At 52.4% G+C, this 19,491-nt stretch overlaps 1 protein-coding gene across 1 annotated transcript in view; it reads left to right on the top strand.

Moving 5' to 3' along the window:
- The window catches only part of NOX5 (NADPH oxidase 5), a 33,361-nt gene extending 24,391 nt beyond the window's left edge, over positions 1-8,970 (top strand). The window contains exons 11-16 of the mRNA XM_047074436.1: positions 2,411-2,455; positions 2,856-2,980; positions 3,256-3,340; positions 4,007-4,106; positions 7,652-7,818; positions 8,839-8,970. Of these exons, the coding sequence (XP_046930392.1) occupies positions 2,411-2,455; positions 2,856-2,980; positions 3,256-3,340; positions 4,007-4,106; positions 7,652-7,818; positions 8,839-8,970 (654 nt within the window). The remainder of the gene's footprint in view (positions 1-2,410; positions 2,456-2,855; positions 2,981-3,255; positions 3,341-4,006; positions 4,107-7,651; positions 7,819-8,838) is intronic.
- Positions 8,971-19,491: the final 10,521 nt, after the last annotated feature.

Below are 19,491 nucleotides of genomic sequence, written 5' to 3'. Positions count from 1 at the left end.
CTCACGAACCCACGAGATCATGACCTGAGCCGAAATCAAGCGTTGGATGCTCAACCACCTGAGCCACCCAGGCACCCTAGTTTCATGATTTAAATAATAAAGCCATTTCCACTTCGAAACCAAACAGAGTTTTCAGTGCCAGCCCGTCCAGTCCGGAGCCACGGTGCAGGGAGCTGTGGCCTCCAGCAAGGATGTCACCGTGGAGCTGACATCCTACAGGCCCAGGGGGACTCCGCAGCATGGGGACCCAGGCCCGGTGCCCACAGGGACAGAGGAATCGGCTCAGGCACAGCGGAGAACCACGTCTGAGTGGGGTCTGGTAAGGCTCGGGAAGCTGGGGCTGGAGGCGGGAGAGCCGGCCTTTGTGTCCCCAGGGGTGGTGGATCCATGGGACTCGGGAGAGAGGTCCTTAAAGCCACACACACGAAGCCGTGCATATTACGTGGTGCTCCTGCAGCCAGGCATGTGCACACTGCCTTCCTAACTTCTGCCGTGTTCGCTCCTCACTGGGAATATTTCCTACCTGGCCTCTCTCCTCACACCCCAACATGACTTTAAACTTACTTGTATTTAAAAAAAAAATTTTTTTTTTAATGTTTGTTTAGTTTTGAGGGAGAGAGAGACTGAGTGTGATCAGGGGAGGGGCAGAGAGAGGGAGACCCAGAACCCGAAGCAGGCTCCAGGCTCTGAGCTGTCAGCACAGAGCCCGAGGCGGGGCTCGCACCCACAAGTGGCGAGATCATGACCTGAGCTGAAGTAGGACGCTTAACCGACCGAGCCACCCAGGTGTCCCTATAAACTTACTTGCATTTAAAAGGACGCTGTAGATTGCTATCTTGAATGGTAAACTAGTATCGTGTGCCATAATCAGAAGGTAACTCTCAAAGTAAAATCAAGGAGCGCCTGGGTGGCTCAGTCGGTTGAGCGTCCGACTTCATCTCAGGTATGATCTCACAGTTCGTGGGTTTGAGCCCCGCGATGGCCTCTGTGCTGACAGCTCAGAGCCTGGAGCCTGCTTCGGATTCTGTGTCTCCCCCTCTCTGCCCCTTCCCCACTCACACTCTGTGTCTCTCTCAAAAAAACAAAAACATTAAGGGAAAAAAAAATTTAGGGAAAAAAAAGTAAAACCAATAAAAGCCAATCTTAATCAATTCTGGCCAGATGTCCCTGCCTGCTGACGCTCTGAGCCTGAAGCCACACTCTGCTGCTCCTTCTCCTTCTCTCTCTCTCTCTCTCTCATGCTCTTTCTCTTTCTTGCTTTAGTACCAGAAAAAGAAAGAGGTGGGCTTGGTAAGCGTAGCACGTTAAAGATCACTAACTGCGATGTGGGCTTTCTCCTTGCAATTGGAAGGTTTAAAGACCACCGAAAGGAGAGTAGCTCTCGTCCAGGGTACCTCCTACACAAGTAGTTCAAGTCTGACACCATGGGGGACAGAGCATTCAGTGGCCCCCAGACAAAGAAGCAGCATGCTGTAGTGTGACGGGCACTGGACGGTCAGCAGGAGACCCAGGCTCTCCCCTGAGCTTGTTCCCTCTCTTAGACTGGGCTCCTTTTCTGTCAAGTGAGGGACTGCTCTGGGTAATTGTGAAGGTCACTCCTAACTCTGCCCTCCAGCAGCAGACAGGGAACTATCACAGGCCCCTATAGCCTGTTTTGGGGTGGGGGGGTGGGGGTTCTATTTCCTTCACCTTGTGGGAGGAAGTGCGCTGACCTCCCAAATCCGGTCTGTCTTGTGCTCAGGCCTGGAGGAATCAGGCAGAGCAGACAGAAGAGGCCTCCTCCCTGCCCCCAGTGGCTCCCATCAGCAAGCCCAGGACAGGGTCCCAAGGGCAGAGTGGAGCCATGAGCCAGGCCAGCCACTGGCTTTTCTGCCTGGCGAAGCCGGGCAGAACTTCAAGAAGGAGCAGCTACTTTAGATGAGCTGGACTCTGGAAGATGCATAGGAATTTGCCAGCTGGGGAAGAGGAAAGGGTGTTGTTCTCAGCTGAGGGAAAAGAATGGTCAAGGCCAGGGGGTGTGTTTGGAGACGTGAAAGGTATAGTAGTGGCTGGAGATAGGGGGAGGGAGTGTTCTCCAGTCACCCACTGGAGCTGATTTGTATTGGATCACAAGAGCCAACTGTTAGATTTTCAGGAGCTTTGAGAGCCGGTTCTTAGACACAGTCATTATGGTGGCCGCCGTGATGGCAGTGTTTCTACCAGAAATCTCCAGACGGAGTCAGGAGCATGTTGTTGTTTTCTTTTCCTGAAGAGCCGGGTTACCGGCACACTCCATGCTCCCTGCCATGCTTGGGGCAGAAAAAGCAATTCCCCTTTTGTGAAGGTGCCCAGACTGGCAGAGGCCAGGATGCCTCTGAGAATTGCCTGACCCCTCCACTCCCAGAGACCCACAACTCTCTGCTCATCGCAGGTCTCCGAGATGTCCTCTGAGAACCATCTGTTTTGCAACATCAAGGTAGGAGGCCCCAGCAGGTGGACATGACCGAGAATCCCTGCCGCAACCAGAGAATATGAAGCCTCTGCCTGCAGGGAGGGCTTGCCGTGGCCCCGGGTACCCCAGTCCCTCAAGTCCCCAGGGCCTGACTTCCCGGTCTCCAGAGAAGGGGGTCGAACCCGTCCCCTTGCAGGTGCACACAGGGATGCTGGCTGGGTCCCACTCTCACCAGTTCTGCCTTCTAATATTCCAGGGCTCTCCCAGATTTGGGCTCCAGGCAGTGCAGTGGGAGCCACTTAGATCTGGGCTCCAGCCCGGGAGGTGACTGCCTGCATGTAAAAGGGAGATGCTGAAGCCTTGGGGTTCAGCTCTCCCCCATGCCTCCAGCCCTCCCCTCGAATGCCCTCCTGTTTGTTCACAGTGCTATATCGACGGCCCTTACGGAACCCCCACCCGCAGGATCTTTGCCTCTGAGCATGCGGTGCTCATCGGAGCAGGCATCGGCATCACCCCCTTCGCTTCCATCCTGCAGAGCATCATGTACAGGTGGGCGGGTGGGCTGCATCCCGGGACAGAGTCCAGAGACACTCTCCTCTCTCCTCTCTTCCCTCCCCCTTGCTCTTCCCTCCTCTCCTTTCACCCTTTTTTCTCTTTCCTCCCCTGCTCCCCCTCCCTCTCTCTTTTGGCTCTCATCCCTCTGCTTCCTCACAGGCTGGGCCCTGCCACCCCACCCTTTTCCCCTGCCCCCTGCACTGTTCTTTGGGGTCCTGAGAAGTCTTATACTCACCCCAAGTTCAAAATCCCTCATCACCTCCCCCCAGGCACCAGAAGAGGAAGCACATCTGCCCCAGCTGCCAGCACTCCTGGATGGACGACGTCCAGGATGAGGACATGAAGCTCCACAAGGTGAGCGCCACCTCCTCCAGGCAGGCCTCTGGGCCCTGTCTCCCGGAAACCTCCCTGAACCACAGTGGGCTTTCTGCTGCAGATGAGGGGAAGGGACAGATGGCTCTCTCCCCTGCTTGGATCCACTGGTCCCTATGGTGCCTCCCAAGTGTCCAGGCCTTCCCCTGTCACTTCTGAGAGGCATTGCGGGCCCTGAAGATGGAATCCCACTAAAGACCTGGGAGCCCGAAAGTCAGGCACCTGGGATCCAGTTACAGCCATGATGTGTTTACCATTGCCTGGTGGTGGTTTTAAAAATGAAAACGTTTGCCTTTTGAAAATTCATTATTTTCTATAGACCACTGAAAAGAGTTTCTAAAAAATAACTAATGTTCTGTTGGCTTCTTCCTAAGCTTCCTATTTCAGAACCCTGCTTGCTATAAACAAATAGATCATTACAGAAAACCCCGAGCCGGCAGTCAGGAACCTGGGTCCTGATCCCACGCTGCCCTGTGACCTGGGCAAGGTTCCTACCTCTGCAAGCCTCAGTTTCCCCCTCCATTAAATGGGGGTGATAATGTGTGCCCTGCTGACCCCCAGGTGGTCATCCCGCGGTGGGGACCACAGGTGTGAGCGTGCTGTGAGCAAGGCAGCACCAGCTCTGAGCAGAAGGGCCCCTCCCCCTAGGTGGACTTCATCTGGATCAATCGAGACCAGCGGTCTTTCGAGTGGTTTGTGAGCCTGCTGACCAAACTGGAGCTGGACCAGGCCGAGGAGACACGAGAGGGTAGGAGAAGGACGGGGCTGAGGAGCGTGGCAGCAGGGTGGCGGTTCAGGCTCAGGGTCTTTTTAAGAGCGTGTCTAGATTATTCCATTTCTATGCAAAATGTGGGAGAATGGGGGAGGATGACTCCCCCCCCCCCGACTAAAATGTAACATTTGTGAAACCAAAAAAAGAGGAGAAAAATGTATTCATAATCCCATCAGGCTATGCAAACGGTCTTTAAAAAAAAGACCTCCTGGGGCGCCTGGGTGGCTCAGTCCTTAAGCGTCCGACTTTGGCTCAGGTCGTGATCTCATGGTTTCGGGGGTTCAAGCTCAGGGCCTGGAGCCTGCTTCGGATTCTGTGTCTCCCTCTCCCTGCCCCCCTCCCCACTCGCGTTCTGTCTATCTGTCTCTCTCTCTCAAAAATAAACATTAAAGAAATATATTTAGAAAAATTTAAAAAGGACCCCCTGATATATTTTCTTACATTTCTTAAAGATGTATATTTGTATGTTTGTTTGTTTATTTTGAGAAAGAGAGAGCATGAACGGGGTAGGGATAGAGAGAGAGGGAGAGAAAGAGAATCCCAAGCAGGCTCCGCACTGTCAGTGCAAAGCCTGACGGTTTCGTTTTCCTTATGGAATAACTAACATGAGGAGGAATACCTTTAGATATGTTTCTAACTTTAGAGAACTGGCGGGTTTTTCTTACACTGGTTGAGGTCAGTGGAACCAGATTTTATTTGGCTGTTTAATTATCCTAAAGCTGCCATGAGCGAATTCAAATTCCTATGAAAAACAGTTTATAAGTTCAAGTACTCAGATGCAGTTTTCTATAAGAAATGTTTAAACAGACGAAGCTTACTACAACAAATATTCAAAGCCATAAAGCACAAGTCAACAGTGTTTGCCACGGAATCGGCAAACTTTAGAATGTTACAGTAAAGCTCTTCGCTCTTTCTTGTAAATAACAATTATAGCAAATATTTATAGAGCCTCGACTTTGCTCTAAATGCTTTTATGTATATTAATTCATTAGAAACTCACTTTTATGATGGCGAGCTAGGGGGAAAGTTTAGATTTCATTTAAGTTTCCTGGTTACTGGTATATAAATATTTGCCGTTTGCGTCTTCGTAATCTGTATAAACAAAGGGTAACAGCCAACCTGGCGCTTTGCGTTCTCGAAGCCCCTTGAGTCAACAACTTTATTACCTCACATTTCTTCCAAGGCTTCTCATTAACGGCAGCTGAAGCCCGCGACTTCTGATTTCGTCTTTAATTATTTACCAAGGTTTGAGTCCTAGAATTTGTGGTTCATCGTGTTCAGTTTCTGTAGCTTCGGCTTCGAACATTCTGTTTGGGTTTAATTTTTATTCTATCCTGTAATCGCTGTAGAAACCTGACCATGGTATTGCCTTGCTTACGTTTCTCATGTGAAAAACAAAAAACAAAAAAAAAAAAAACATGGATACAACTAGCGCCTACCCCATAGGGCTGCTGAGAGGATAAAAAAGGGAAACTCGGGCCAAGCTGGCTATGTGCACATGTGACATCCGTCATGACCTTGTAACCTGAGACCACTTAATCAGACTGCGCGTTTGTACGTTACCAGATACGGGAGACAAAGAAGTAGCAAGTACATAAAAAACCACGCCCTGTGGCGTTCGGGGCTCAGGTGCAAACCCAAGTGAGCTGTGCCGGCACGAGTAAAGTTACCTCCTGGAAAGAAAAGCCTCAGCATCACCACTAACAGTAGCAGCATTTAATGGCTGTATAATGAATGATCCAGTTAACGGTTTGCCATGCTTCGGCTACTAGACACTATATTTATTTCTGATGCTCCACTATATATATATATATATATATATATATATATATATATATATATATATATATATATGTGTGTGTATATGTATATGTATATATATGTGTGTGTGTGTGTGTATATATATATATATATATATATATATATAAAGCTGCAATTAATATGTATGTGCACATAGTTCAAGTCTTTCCTTAAGAGAGTGTCCCAGAAACAGACTGACTGTCTCCTACACGACTGTTTGGAGAGGATGAAAACCATGTCAGGTCATTCTCCAGAGCCCCTTCTTCTCCCACCATGGTGTCGCTCCCCCTTACCCCTCGCAGGGGGATGGGGAGTCTCAGGGAGGGGGGAAGAAGGGTCGGGGCTCTCTCAGATGAGCGTCCCCTATGGTACATCTTCTTCCCTCCCACACCACCCAGCCCTACTCAACTGGAGTGATATGTGAAATAAAATGTGGAATCTCTCCTAGGGCCATTTGCATTTTAACAGTGACTGAGACCTTGAGCCAAAGGGAAACCAGGCTAATGGTATATCTCGCAAGACAGTAGAGAGCCAGCCGGCATGGCGTGAATCCTTTAGTCTTGGGAGAGAAGGATGAAGTGATCATCAGCTTGTGGACCCAGCGTCCTAAATCGGGGCCTGTCATTAGCTTGGACTAACGCACAGGTGGAAGGCATCATTCGCCAGCCTTTTCCCCATCGTGGCACTCTTGGGAAATGGGAACATTTGTATGCCATGTCGGGGGAAACGGAGGAAGGTGCTTGAGCCCAGAAGTGCCCACCAGGGATCTCCAGTTGCCCTGAGAGCTCAAGGGATCGGTGTCTCAGCAAACCTGTCCTGTTGCAGGCACTGAGCTGTGGGCACTCACCAGTGTCCAGGCAGGTCCAGGCCAAACTCTGCCCTGTCCCTCCTGTCCTCTGTCTCCCCTTTCTGGGGTGCTGTTCTCATCCCATCATGCCCTGCTCCAACACCCACTCCCTTCCCCCTTTTGCTGGCTGGGAATTCAAGCCCCTTCACGTTCTGGTCTCAGTGGGTGCCCAGTCCCATCTCGCGTTTGCTCCCATTCAAGGATCCTGTGTTCCAGGCAGGCAGTCACATCATGCCCCACAAACACCACATCTGTTCGGGCCTCTCATCCTCGGCTCACCTGGTCCCCCTTCTTAGGATGCCCTCTATTCATCCCCTCCCCCCACCTTGGAATCTTGGTCCTCTCTCAAGACCTATCCCAGCACCCCCTCCCCCGCCCAACCCTCTCAGGAAGCGGCTCAGTCTGCCCCATCCATTTCCTGTAGACCAGTAGCATTTGCCACTCATATAACCCTTGACCTTTTGTTCTCAGTTACATTTCTAGGTGTGCCTGGCCTGTGTCCCCAAGCAGACTGAGCAGACACCATGAGGCAGGAAAGGGCATGAGCTCAGAGCCCAAGGACTGCTGTGCTGTGCTGTCCTGGGATTCATTTCCCCGTCTACTCCTGGGGTGGCTGTGGGGCGCACATCAGAGAGTGGACGGACAGTCACTCGTGTATGCCATGCACAGAGTAGGCTCCACTCCAGCAGCGGACCACCTTTCCTTTCTAAAGCGCTGGTCCCTTGGAGGTCATGGGCGAGCGCAGTGGGCTGAAGGCGTGAGTTCAGAGCACTCTTGGTCTCTATCCAAGCCCCAGGACTAGGGGCTGGCGTCCTACCCTGTCCTCATCACCGGCGCGAGCTCCTCAGGGCCACCTTCTCCCCCCGCCACACAGGCCCCTTCCTGGAGCTGCATATGTACATGACCTCTGCACTGGGCAAGAATGACATGAAGGCCATTGGCCTGCAGATGGCCCTCGACCTCCTGGCCAAGAAGGAGAAGAAGGACTCCATCACGGGCCTCCAGACACGCACCCAGCCTGGGCGGCCTGACTGGAGGAAGGTAAAGGCCAGCGAGGGCCCCACAGCCTGCAGGGCCCAGTGGGGCTGAGAGCCTAAGACAGTGGCTGGGAGATTAGGGCCGGGAAGCTAGGGACCAAGCATGAGGCCAGCATCCAGAGTCCAGTCGGGATCCCAGAGCCAGAAAGGGAGGCAGGGGACCTACGTTCTGGTGCCATCACTAGCTTACCTCGTCGTACTATTGGCCTCACTTACCTCATCTGTTCAGAGACGTTAGCCTACATGACCTCCTAGGCCTCCCCCAGCCCTAACTCCCTATGAAGGGAGGCTCAGAAGGCCTGAGAAGACAAGGGTCTTGGGGAAGTAGCACCGTGTCTTATAGTTTCTGGTACAAATGGAAAAGACTGAGACCCAAAGGCACAGAAATTTACGGTCTTTCTATTTGATTTCTCAGATTGGTTTTCAGATCATTTTTCCTGCTGAGTACTTCCCAATCAGGTGCAGAGTTTGCATGAGGTGCCAGAAGGGACTGTTTTTCAAAGTGCTGGAGACAGTTGTCCCCAGTGAGGGAGCAGGACGCTGCCGGTGCTTGGCCACCAAAGAGGACTTTCAGCAGTGGCCTCCTTAAGCAGAATGTGGGGTGGGGAAGGGTCCTCACTGGGGGAAAAGCTGGACTTTAGGAAAGAGACATTTCAATGGAGGCATGTGACCAGGGGAGGACTAGTGTGAGGTCTGAGCAGTCGGGGTTCAGCATGCTCTGGGGTTGCCCTCCAGCCCTGCAGTCTCCCCGCAGGCGCGCTCTGGGAGTGGAAGAGGTGGGTCGTTCCGGCCCAGCCCCTTCCTGGGGTCTGGGTCAGGCCGGGGGGTGAGCAAATGGCCCCCAAATTAATGGCTGCACGTTGGACTCTGCTCTGAAGCCACGCGGCTGTGCCTTGGATTTTCTCGTGGGGACAGAAGGCCATCCCGCCCCACCATTATGGTGTCAGCACCAGGTGGGTGGGTACCTGAGCAGGTCCACAGGCCTACTCCCCCTCCCTCTCTCCTAACCCCGTGTGGGCTCCAGGTGTTCCAGAAAGTGGCTGCTGAGAAGAAGGGCAAGGTGCAGGTCTTCTTCTGTGGCTCCCCAGCTCTGGCCAAGGTGCTCAAGGGCCATTGTGAGCACTTCAGCTTCAGATTCTTCCAAGAGAACTTCTAGCCTCACCTCTGCCAAACCCACCCCGCCAGCCGATTTGATCACATTGCTTCTGTGCCCCACAGGGGCCAGCCTCAGAGGGCCTGCCTAGTCCTGCTCCACACCCGGCACAGGAGGGCCCAGGGGCAGATGGACTTCCTTCAGGACCCAGGGGACAGGGCAGTGGCCTGCGCGGGGGCCGCTGTGCATTCTGGGATTGCTGAGAAACTGATCAGACCCAAGGCGCCGCGGAGGGGGGTGCAGAGGGCGCTTGCCGGGCGACTGCTCCTCCCAAAGTCCTCGGAGGAAGCCTTCCCCTACAACAGTGGTCCCAGACCTGCCTAATCAGCACAGTCATTCAGGATTTTATCCCAACATTTTCTTATGAAAATTTTCAAACATCAGACAGCTAAATGGATCGTACAGTGAACGGGGTTCCCCATTTGCTGGATTCCTCCGTTAACATGCCGCTGTATTTGCTTTACTGCATATTATCCGTCTGCCCCGTTCTGTCTCCACCCATCAATGCATCTTGTCTTTCGGATGCACTTCAAAGCACGCTTTGCTGCTCAGAGGAGCTTTCTTTCCACGCAGACTCCTGGGCCCCACTCCCAGAAATTCTGATTGCGAGGTTCTGGGGATGAGACCTGGAAGGCATATTTTATTACAAATCCATTCATTCCCTTAGGAAGAGATAAGCAGCTTATTTCCACTTCTCTCTAGGTCACTGTCTCCCCATCTGTGTCCCTTTGCCGTCCCCCGCCTTTCTCTCCCTGCCTCTCTCTACCTCTCCCCTGCATGTGTCCCTCCATGCCCCTCCCTTGTTCCACATGTCAGTTTCTCCCTTCTCTCCATGCATGGAGTCATTAGAGAAATAGGAAGGTGACAGTCTGGGGGGGGGGGCGGGGGACATGGCAAGGCTGTGTGCCTGGACACTGGGTAGGTGGCTCCCAGAAGCTCAGTTCAGACACGGCCCAGCGGTGTAGCCCTGGGAACCCCTCTGAGTCGGATTCTTCATCTGAAAAATGGCGCCCCCGGTCACAGTTGCTGTGAGAGTAAGAGGAGACATCACCATCCGTACCGTCCGTACTCAGGACACGTGTCTTCCCTCCCTGCCCGTCTCTTTATCTCGGCATCTTCTCATGGCCCCTTCTGTCACTGTGTGGCCAGAGTACCTGGCAGAAACAGCAAATGCCAAAGTTCTCCTAGAAGACACTTTGTGGAAGGGAGGCCCTGGGCTGAGGGCAAGGGAGGGTGGGCTGGCCTCACCCCCTCGGATCTGAGCTGTTTTCCGCCTGCCCCGCACAGCAAGCCCCCGTGAACCCCACAGTTCCTGGGAGTCCTCCATGTTGCGGCCTGCCCTTCTAGTTCTCTCTCTTCCGTGAGAGCCTAAAACCCTCCTCTCCAAAGCTGCCTTCCAGGGGTCCGGCACGTTCCCATGGAAAGTGCTTTTCTTTTGTGTGGGTCGGAAGACCCCGAGGGAGAACAGGTAAAGGAGCTGGGTGACACCCGTGACGATGACACCCCTTATAAAAGGTCTGGGCATCCAGGGAGGGAGCTGGGACACAGGTGAGGGGGGGGTGTGCAGCAGCTGAGCGGAGAGGACGATGGAGGCATCACATGGGTGACAAGGAAACAAAGCAGGTGGGAAAAGTTCTCTTCACAAAGCAGCCACCGAGAGAAGGGGATGGTGGCTGAAGGAGTTGAAGGGCCCGCTGGGGGAGAGGGCAGTATGCTCTGTGAGGACTGAGGCAGACAGGAGGTGAGGGGCATGACCCCGGAAGCAGGAGGCAGGAGGTGCAAGAGGAAGAGGAGGAGAGGAGGAGGGACCAAGCACCTGCAGGGAAGGAAGGCAACCGCATTGGGAGGGAAAGTGGGGAGGAGGGGAGCCTCACTGAGCCCCTCTCTGGCTGGGAGCGAGCCCGCACAGCTGGGAGACCTGGTGTTGGGGGCCCCTCCACATGTGGCCAGGTTTAATTTCCAACACGCTTGGGGTACACACGCAGCTCACACGGAGAAACTCGGATCTGGAGGAGTTGTGTTATCTCACTGAGGTCGCAGAGTCTTGGAACCCATTTCCCCCTGCTGGTTTAGGGTCCCCCCCCCCAAGTTTCATCAAACTTGCGAAGGCTTGGGGGGAAACAGGCACTATCTGGAGTTAGAAGTTAACTAAGAGGGTGTCCTGACTTAGGGCTGGGGGATGCAATAAGAATGGACCAAAGTTATTTGGAAAATTGGCAGAGCAGAGTCTGTTTAGCATGGGACTTTCCCTTCTCCACTCCTCCATACAAACAGCCAACTGTCCTTTTAGAATTTTCTCTCACGCAGAGGGTGGGGAGCAGGTGGAGGAACTTGCATATAGATTCTAAAATCCAGTAATGACCTACCACGTGGAGTCCTAAGACTTTCTCTGCAGACATACTCCCGTTACCCACTGGAGGGCGCTGCAGAATCAGAGATCGCGGAGGTTTTGTTTGCCGGGAAGGAGACCGGTTCCGGAGTGGCAGTGAATCAAAGGCCGGGGGAGACCGCGCCCCACCCCGAAGCTCGGGCTCCAGTCTTCAGACCCAGACTTGGGCAGTTCTGTGAAGTCAGGAGAATTCAGTTTCAGGATCAGAGTTCCTCTAGCTGCCAGCCCCTAACCCCAACACTCGAATGCATACACAGACCCTCCTTCCCCTGCCACACCCCCCACGTAGCACTCCCTTCCTGGTCCTTGCTGTCCAGGTTCTGGGCTTCCCACTTTTCCATCTGTAAGTGGAGAGAGCCTGTAGGCCCTGAGGCTCTGCCACCTTCTATCACTGTAGGTGGCAGGATCGATGGGTAGCGTGTCCATCTGGATGTTGCCGGACGTCCAGATGGGGGCCATCCTGCTATCAACAAGAAACGAATGTGTCCATATGGCTGGCTGACTGTTCTCCATAGACACATCTGGGTCTCAGAGGGCTAAGGCAGACACACACAAAGAGAACAGAGGGAACACAGGCGAACTGCGGTAAAGGGCAGATTATATATAGGTGTGTGCTGTCCTCCTCCAACAACCTGTGCGCTCCCCAGGGTCAGGCCTGTGGCCCCAGAATCTAGCACAGAGGGAGGGGCAAAAGGCCTACCCCGCATGTCAGCTCCCACAAGGCCAAGGGCTTACTGAACTGGAATTATCCTTGGGAAGAAGGGTCCTCTGCATATAAGTGTCATTTGTAGTCTGGGAAACAAAAGCCCACTGAATGAATCACTTTGTCAGGCTCCACGAGGCCACTCTGCACTGAGGACAGCTCTGACAGAGACGGCAGGCGTTCGTGAAGCGATTAGACAGGCCCACCCGGACGAGAGGCACAAGTGCAGTCTATTAATACACCGAGAGCCAACAGGCGCTCACGGGAGGGGACGGTGACACGGGCAATATTGAGAGGTGTCACCAGCCTTGCACACAAAGTCAAGATTAGGGAGGGATTAGAGACGCGAGGAGAGACTGGCTCTGGGCAAACACCTTGGAGACGTGCCGTGAAAGGGCCTCCGCCCGCCACAGTCAGGACATTGGTTTCCACATTTGCCTCTGTCCCAGTCGGCTGTGTGACCTTGGATAAGCCCTGTGACCTCTCTGAGCTGTCACTTCCTCGTCTATAAAATGGACGCAGTAAGGATGAAGATATTTTTAAAAATTATTTTGAGAGAGAGAGAGCTGGAGCAGGGGAGAAGGGCAGAGGGAGAGAGAGAATCTCAAGCAGACTTCAGACTCAGCGCTGAGCCCGACATGGGGCTAAGCCCATGACGCTGGGGTCATGATTTTGACCTGAGCCGAAATCAGGAGTCAGACACTCAGCTGCCTGAGCCAGCTAGGCACCCCAGAATGAATGTGAATATTTTTAAATACTGGTGTACACATAAAATATATTTCTTTAAAAGATGCACAAATATATATATATATATATATATATATATATATATATATATATATATATATATATTTGTATCTGCTTTGGGGAGTAGGAATGAGGAACAGGAAGGATTTTCTTTTTTTTATGATTTTTTTTACTTTTTATTTTCTTTTTTTTTACTTTTTATCTTTTTTTTTACGTTTTATCTTTTTTAAAAAACTTTTACCCTCCATAAAGTTTGAAGTTTCTATGATAAATGTCTGTAGGTTTTATTCTTTTTTTTTTAATTTTTTTTAACGTTTTATTTATTTTAGAGACAGGGAGACACAGAGCATGAACAGGGGAGGGTCAGAGAGAGGGAGACACAAAATCTGAAACGGGCTCCAGGCTCTGAGCTGTCAGCACAGAACCCGATGCAGGGCTCGAACTCACGGACCGCGAGATCATGACCTGAGCCGAAGTCGGCCGCTTAACTGACTGAGCCACCCAGGCGCCCCTATTCTTTTATTTTTTATAAAAGAATATTAAGTAAAAAGAAGAACAACTTCATGTAACCCAAAATACCCCGTGTATGCGTGGGGAGCAGGGGATACGTCAGTAGAAATGCGTCAAAAGAGTTAGGAGACACAGCAAACATTCACAGTGGTCAGCTGTAGAGGAGGCGAAGGAGGACTTTTGCCTTTTTCTCTTTCGTATTTCATGTATTATCCGTGTACGTTTTATATTATGGTATATAAATTTTACATCATGCTCTTCAGGAATTGCTTGTGTGGTTGTGCTACTTTTTAAAAAACGTTTTTTCTATGTTTATTTTTGAGAGACAGAGACAGAACGCGAGTGAAGGAGGGGCAGAGAGAGGGGGACATAGGATCTGAAGAGGGCTCTCTGCAGAGAGCCCCATGCAGGGCTTGAACTCACTGTGAGATCATGACCTGAACTGAAGTCGGACACTTAACCAACAGAGCCACCCAAGTGTCCCTAACCGGTTTACTTTTTAATCTATGACCTGAGGTTAAGGCCTATATAATCTTTTTTTTTTTTTTTTTCCAAGTGTAAACAAAATGGAGAGATTGTCTGGAGTATCGTTAAGATCCCAAAGACCATTAGCTCCCGAATGAAAGTGTCTGGGACATGTCTGGGCAGTGGGACTGGCCCCTCCAGTGGGGGGCGCTCCAGGCCTCTTCTGAAAAGTTAGGCTCCCACAATATGCCAACCTGGGCACCCTAGCCAGGCCCCTTCCGGGCCTGGGGCTGGTCCGCAAAGACTGCAGAGGTCTGGGGCACTCAGGAGAAGTTGCCCGCATGGGGCTGGGCCCAGCAATAGCCTAGCCTCTCGGGCCAGATGTCTGGGGTGGGGATGGGGCACACTGTTTCTGCTAAACAAATACTCATAGTAACCAGCCTTCCTGACAGATTGATGCATCTTTTTATGATCTGTCTTTACAATATGACGACTCCCTCCTTTGAAAAATAAGATTAATTCAGACGAGACATTTATTTTATGGGGAAATCCTTCCCAGGGGGAAAAATACTCAAGCTGAATGGCAGAGATGGCTGGAAGGAGACTTGACTCTCAAGGAAACTTCCAGCCTCCCAACCGTAGCCATGCGGCAAATGGCCCCAAACAGGCTCCCTGATCGTGCCCGCGGACATTTGGGGCCATACTCGAACCATCCCAGTTGTGTGCATGCAGCCTGCTGGAGAAAACAAAATAAAGAGAAATAGGCAGTGAGTTTCTGTGTGGCAGAGGAGCAAAGGGCACATTTTTTGGTAAAAGAAAGAAGCTATTTCCTCCCCCCATTGGAGCATCCTCCCCCACCTTTAGACTGAGGCTTCGGAAGAGCTCATCACCCGCCCATCTGTGAAGACTGCCTTGCTGGTCCCTCTTGTCACAGAATAAATAGTCTCCTCCATATGCTTGCACGGGACTTACTTCCACTAGACCATGTACCGCAGGTGTCGTGCTTACCTGTGTACTAGCCCGCGAACCCCTTGGGGGCAGGAATAGAATCGGTTTGTCTGTCTTTCTGGAGCTTGGCACATGGCAGGTGGCCAGTGAAGGTGTTGGTAAGCTGACAGGACCCACTTGAACCCCCATCTCTCCTTCCTACCTTCTTTGCTGCTCCCCTTTGAGGGTGAGAAAACCCTAACATTCCCACAAGCGTGTCAGGAGACCTTGCATGTGAATAGAGCAGGCGGCTGCCTTCAAGGTGGGGCTTCAGCAGTCCAGAAAGGCCCCTCCCTCCCCCACCTCCCTTACCTCCCACACTGGCTTTTCTCCCACGGGCAGAGGTCAGGTGTAATAGAGACATCCTAGCGGGAGAGGTGCCGTTGTCTCAGGTGCAGTCGGTGACAGGAGGCGGGGCTCCTGGCCCCTCGCACCTGTGACTCCTCCTCCTCCTCTTCCTCATTCTTCCTCTGACTCAAAAAAGATGAATGACTTAGAAAGAACAAATGAATCAGAAATAGGGAGAGCAAAAAAAAAGAGAGTAATTTTGCCAAGTTATTATTCAAAAGGAGCTCTCTGGGACCCAGAGCGAGAGCAGCCCCATCAATCACCCCGCAGAGCTGCGTGGGCAGATGGGGGAAGAGGCCGGGCTGTCTGTAGATGGCTCCGCGTGAGTGAGCAGGTGCATGAGTGTGCAGCCAGGCCAGGAGCCTGGAGCCCTCTGCCAGCTATCACAGAGGGAGGGGGGAGGACAGAGGGACACAGAAAGGGGTCAGCTAGCCCCAACGCCTGGGACAAGGTCCACTGACTTGCTTTTCTCGGCAGACCAGAACCCTTTAGGCTGCACTCTAGGCTGGACCAGCTCTGGGGAAATGTCCCCTCAGAGCAGAGAGAAGAGAGATGTGGGGGGCAGGCCTCTGGCCTGGAGCCCGCTCTCCTCAGCTGCTGGCCCCAGGCCTTTGCTACCCTTCACTGCCTCCTCCCACTGGAAGCGGGACCTAAGTCACTCTCATCTCTGCATCCCAGGGCTGAACCCACTGAATGCTCCTTGAGTGAGTGAACGAATGAATGAATGAATGAATGAACGAACGAACGAATGAGAAAATTATTACAGCACATTGTTTGCTTCTCTTTGTGATTTTTGTTATTTTGCCATGGTTTTTCTGCATAGGTTATCCCTGATTTAAATTGTAATTATAATCTACTCGGGAGCCAAACCTAAATCTGATTTCTCTGTGAAAGTGCTGCATATAAGTGGCCTTGAAAAATAAGCGTGGATGAAAAGAGGGCAGGAGGCAGGGGCGGACCTCTTGAATGGCATCAGAGCCTCAGTCCGTTTCCCAGGTCCCACTGAGCCATCATCCGGGAGGTTGTTGGCCCCCCGAGCTCCCCATTAGAGCACATCATAGTGCCGTTAAACAGACGAGTGTGTTGAATTCCTACCATTCTGGGTGCTGGAGTTCAACAGTGGACAGAAGGGTCAAGGTCTCTGCTCTCGGTTTCCTCATCTGTAAAATGGGCACAATCATAATAATGGTACCTATTAGATAGGACAATGGTAAGGATTAAATGAGGTAATGTGTGAGAGCTGCTTAAAACAGTCCTCTGCATGTAGTACATTTCAATAACTGTTGGTTGTTTGAGCTGCTGTAACAAAACAGCACGGACTGGGGGCTTATAAACCACATGATTTATTTCTTGCAGTACTGGAGGCTAGGGGTCCAAGGACAGGGTGCCAGCACTGTTGGGTTCTAGGGAGGACACTCTTCCGGCACTGCTGTCAGGAAGCACCTGTAGTCCTTGTCTTTAGGTCCTTTATGACCGGCCACCTTTGGAGGGCTAATAAACACCCTCCCATCCCAGGGAGGGCCACCAGGCTCCCAGGGGTCAGCAAACGCCACCGCCCCACCCCTCCCGTCCTGGGGGGTGCCCTGGCCAGGCCGTGTGGATGCTGGTGCGGCAGACAGCGCCCCTCCCTGCGTCCCGTCCCACACCCAGCAGTCCTGGGCTGTAGGAGGCAGGACAAGATCAGATCATAGCTCCTCTAGCTCATTAGCGGTTCATTGTGAATTCCAGGAATAATGTATGTTCTTTTCTCCCCTGATTGCTTCTGAAACCTCCTGCCTGTTTATCAAATCTGAGCCACACTTTGCAGCCTCTGCCCTTCGGCTCTGTGCTCCTCTTCTCCAGAAGACGAACACAGCAAAATTCTCCTGGGGGTTTCAATTCAGTGTTGAGGACAAGAAGGCCGGTTTCAAATAGTCTGTCCCCATGTCCCCAGATGAGCAGGGAGATGGGGTGGGCTTTAGGAGGCAAGAGGGCCTCAAAAAGAACCTGGCAAGGGGCGCCTGGGTGCCTCAGTCAGTTAAGTGTCCGACTCTTGATTTCAGCTCAGGCCCTAATTTCACAGTTCGTGAGTTCAAGCCTTGCATTGGGCTCTGTGCTGACAATGCAAAGCCTGCTTGGGATCCTCTCTCCCTCTCTCTGCCCCTCCCTCACTTGTGCTCTCTCTCTCTCTCTCTCCCTCTCAAAAATAAATAAATAAACAAACAAACAAAAAAGAACCTGGCTGTCCACCCAGGCTAGACTGAGGCTAATCTCCCAGGAAGGAAAACCCCCTCCTCGTGCCCTCTTCCCCCAACAAAACCCTATCGAATCATCTGAGGCCTGCTGGCTCACCATTTGAAAATCATTCATTCATTCATTCATTCATTCTAGAAGCATTTGTTGAATGCCTGCCTTGTGCCAGGTGACAAGGACAGCAAGTGTGGTCCCAATACAATGAAGTAGATACCAGGGGAGGTCCTCATAAAGTGCTGTGATGGCCAGAGGAGGGAACCAAGGTCAGGGTGGGGTGAGATGAACCCAGGCCTTGGTCTTGAAGGAGGAGTGGGAAACGGGGGTGGAGGGAAGTGGATATCCATGCATACAGGTCCAAGTACGTGCACAGGCTTCCCCATGGGACTGTGTGTCTCAGGGTGGTGGAGGGCGGCGGGGGGGAGGGGTTGGGGGGGTAGCTGGCAGAGCAGGAGGGCAGCGGTGGAGCTGGGTCCGCAAGGCCGAGCCGTGAGGAGCCACTCAAAGACTTAGAGCAAGGGCATGCCAGGGTCATGTTAGAAAGATCACTGTCCACATGTGGAAATGAAATGGAGGCAGGAGAGCCAATGCAGGGAGACCAGTTGGGGGAAGAGAACCCGGAGCAAGGTGGAGGCGGGGGATAGATTGGGAAGCAGGTAGGAGGTGGGTGAAGGGGTGAGGGGTGAAGGGTAAAGGGTGGAGGCCAAGCCTTCCCACACCAATGGCATTCAAGGTGAGACACAAAACCCACTCAAACCAGCCCTAGTAAAAGGGAAGTTGATGGTCAGGATGGAACCAGAGAGGATGGACCCAAGTCAGGAGTGAGAGGCCTCAGCTCTCTGCTCCCTTCAGGCCCCATCTGGTATCAGGACCTCTTGCACAGGGGCTGTTGTCTCTGTGTCCCTTACTTTAGGGGAGAGAGAGAGAGAGAGAGAGAGAAAGAGAGAGAAAGTATCTGAGTGGCTGGGCTCGCCTCCTTGCCGCCAGCCAGGGGCCTTTGACTTGAGCCTTTGACTCAAGGCCCATGTGTGGTCCCCACAGCCTGGGCAGCAGTGGGAGGGGCCTGTGTGGGATGGGGAGGGGCCTGCGTGGGGTGGGGAGGGGCCTGCTGGGGGTGGGGAGGGGCCTGCGTGTCTCAGGACTCCCCGTTAAGAGCTGTGAGCAGAATGTGTTCTCCAGGAGGGGTGTGGGCAGGGAGGGCCATGAGGGTGCCTCATGCGATGATGGCCTTTACCTGGACCTCTGTTCGATATCTGTGCATTGAGATCCCACCAAAGCCTTTTCATTCTCTCACGGGCGTAGGCTGTTTCAAGTGCCTGTCATCTCCAGCTGGTCTGAACATTCCCTGAGGCTGGAGCCTTTCATCCCCCTTCACACGTCCTGAAGAGTGCTCGCCAAAGAGCTCAGTAAACAGCAGTAAATGAGTAAAGCCTTTTTGCTTCATCTGGGGTTGTATCTAATGCCACTTTTAACTTGTTTCTCTATTTACTTAAGATTTGACCAGAGAGTGTTTACCTTGTCGGTGGCTGCCGACCCCCAAGAGCCACAGGGGGGAACAAGACAGCCTGACCCCGATGTTCTTTCCCCCTTTTCTTTTGCAGACTAAACCCCGACTTTGTTCTGGGCAACCCCAGGTGGTAAATGACAACCAGATTAACTAGTCATGAAAAATCTGAGGTAGCCGCATGCTGCCCCAGGGTCTCCCCAGTGATGATGGTAAGCAAGAATCTGCTGGGGGTTCCGGGAAAGCTTGTGTCCTTTTGGTAGAGGGAACAGGAATGGCTGGTCACCTCTGTCTCCACTGAGATTCCTGGACATCCCAAGCCACCTGTTGACCACGAGGCAGAAGCCAATACAAGGGGGGACTGGAGGAGAAAGGTGCCCGGGGTATTCAAGGCAAAGTCAAGCCCCTGCCCTCACAGGAGCTACCTTCTTGCTCCGGAACAGGAAGTTCGCTTTTCTCTGCTCTCTCCCCAGCTCCTACAACAGTGCCTGGCATGGGGTCACCTCTCAGTAGTTCTTTGTGGATTAGGGGAATGTCTTTATCGCTCAGGGCACAGTTCGTTGGGCGCTGTATTCCTCACAGCTAAGCAGGCTCCTAACCGATTCACTCCATGCCTATAAAAATTAATAACAGTGAATACTG

The sequence above is a fragment of the Lynx rufus genome, unplaced genomic scaffold, assembly GCF_022079265.1.
Source record: "Lynx rufus isolate CCGP_SWC_20201006 ecotype Redwood Valley unplaced genomic scaffold, mLynRuf1.p SCAF_13, whole genome shotgun sequence".
Lineage (NCBI taxonomy): Eukaryota > Metazoa > Chordata > Mammalia > Carnivora > Felidae > Lynx > Lynx rufus.
This window is presented reverse-complemented; position numbering and strand designations above follow the sequence as displayed.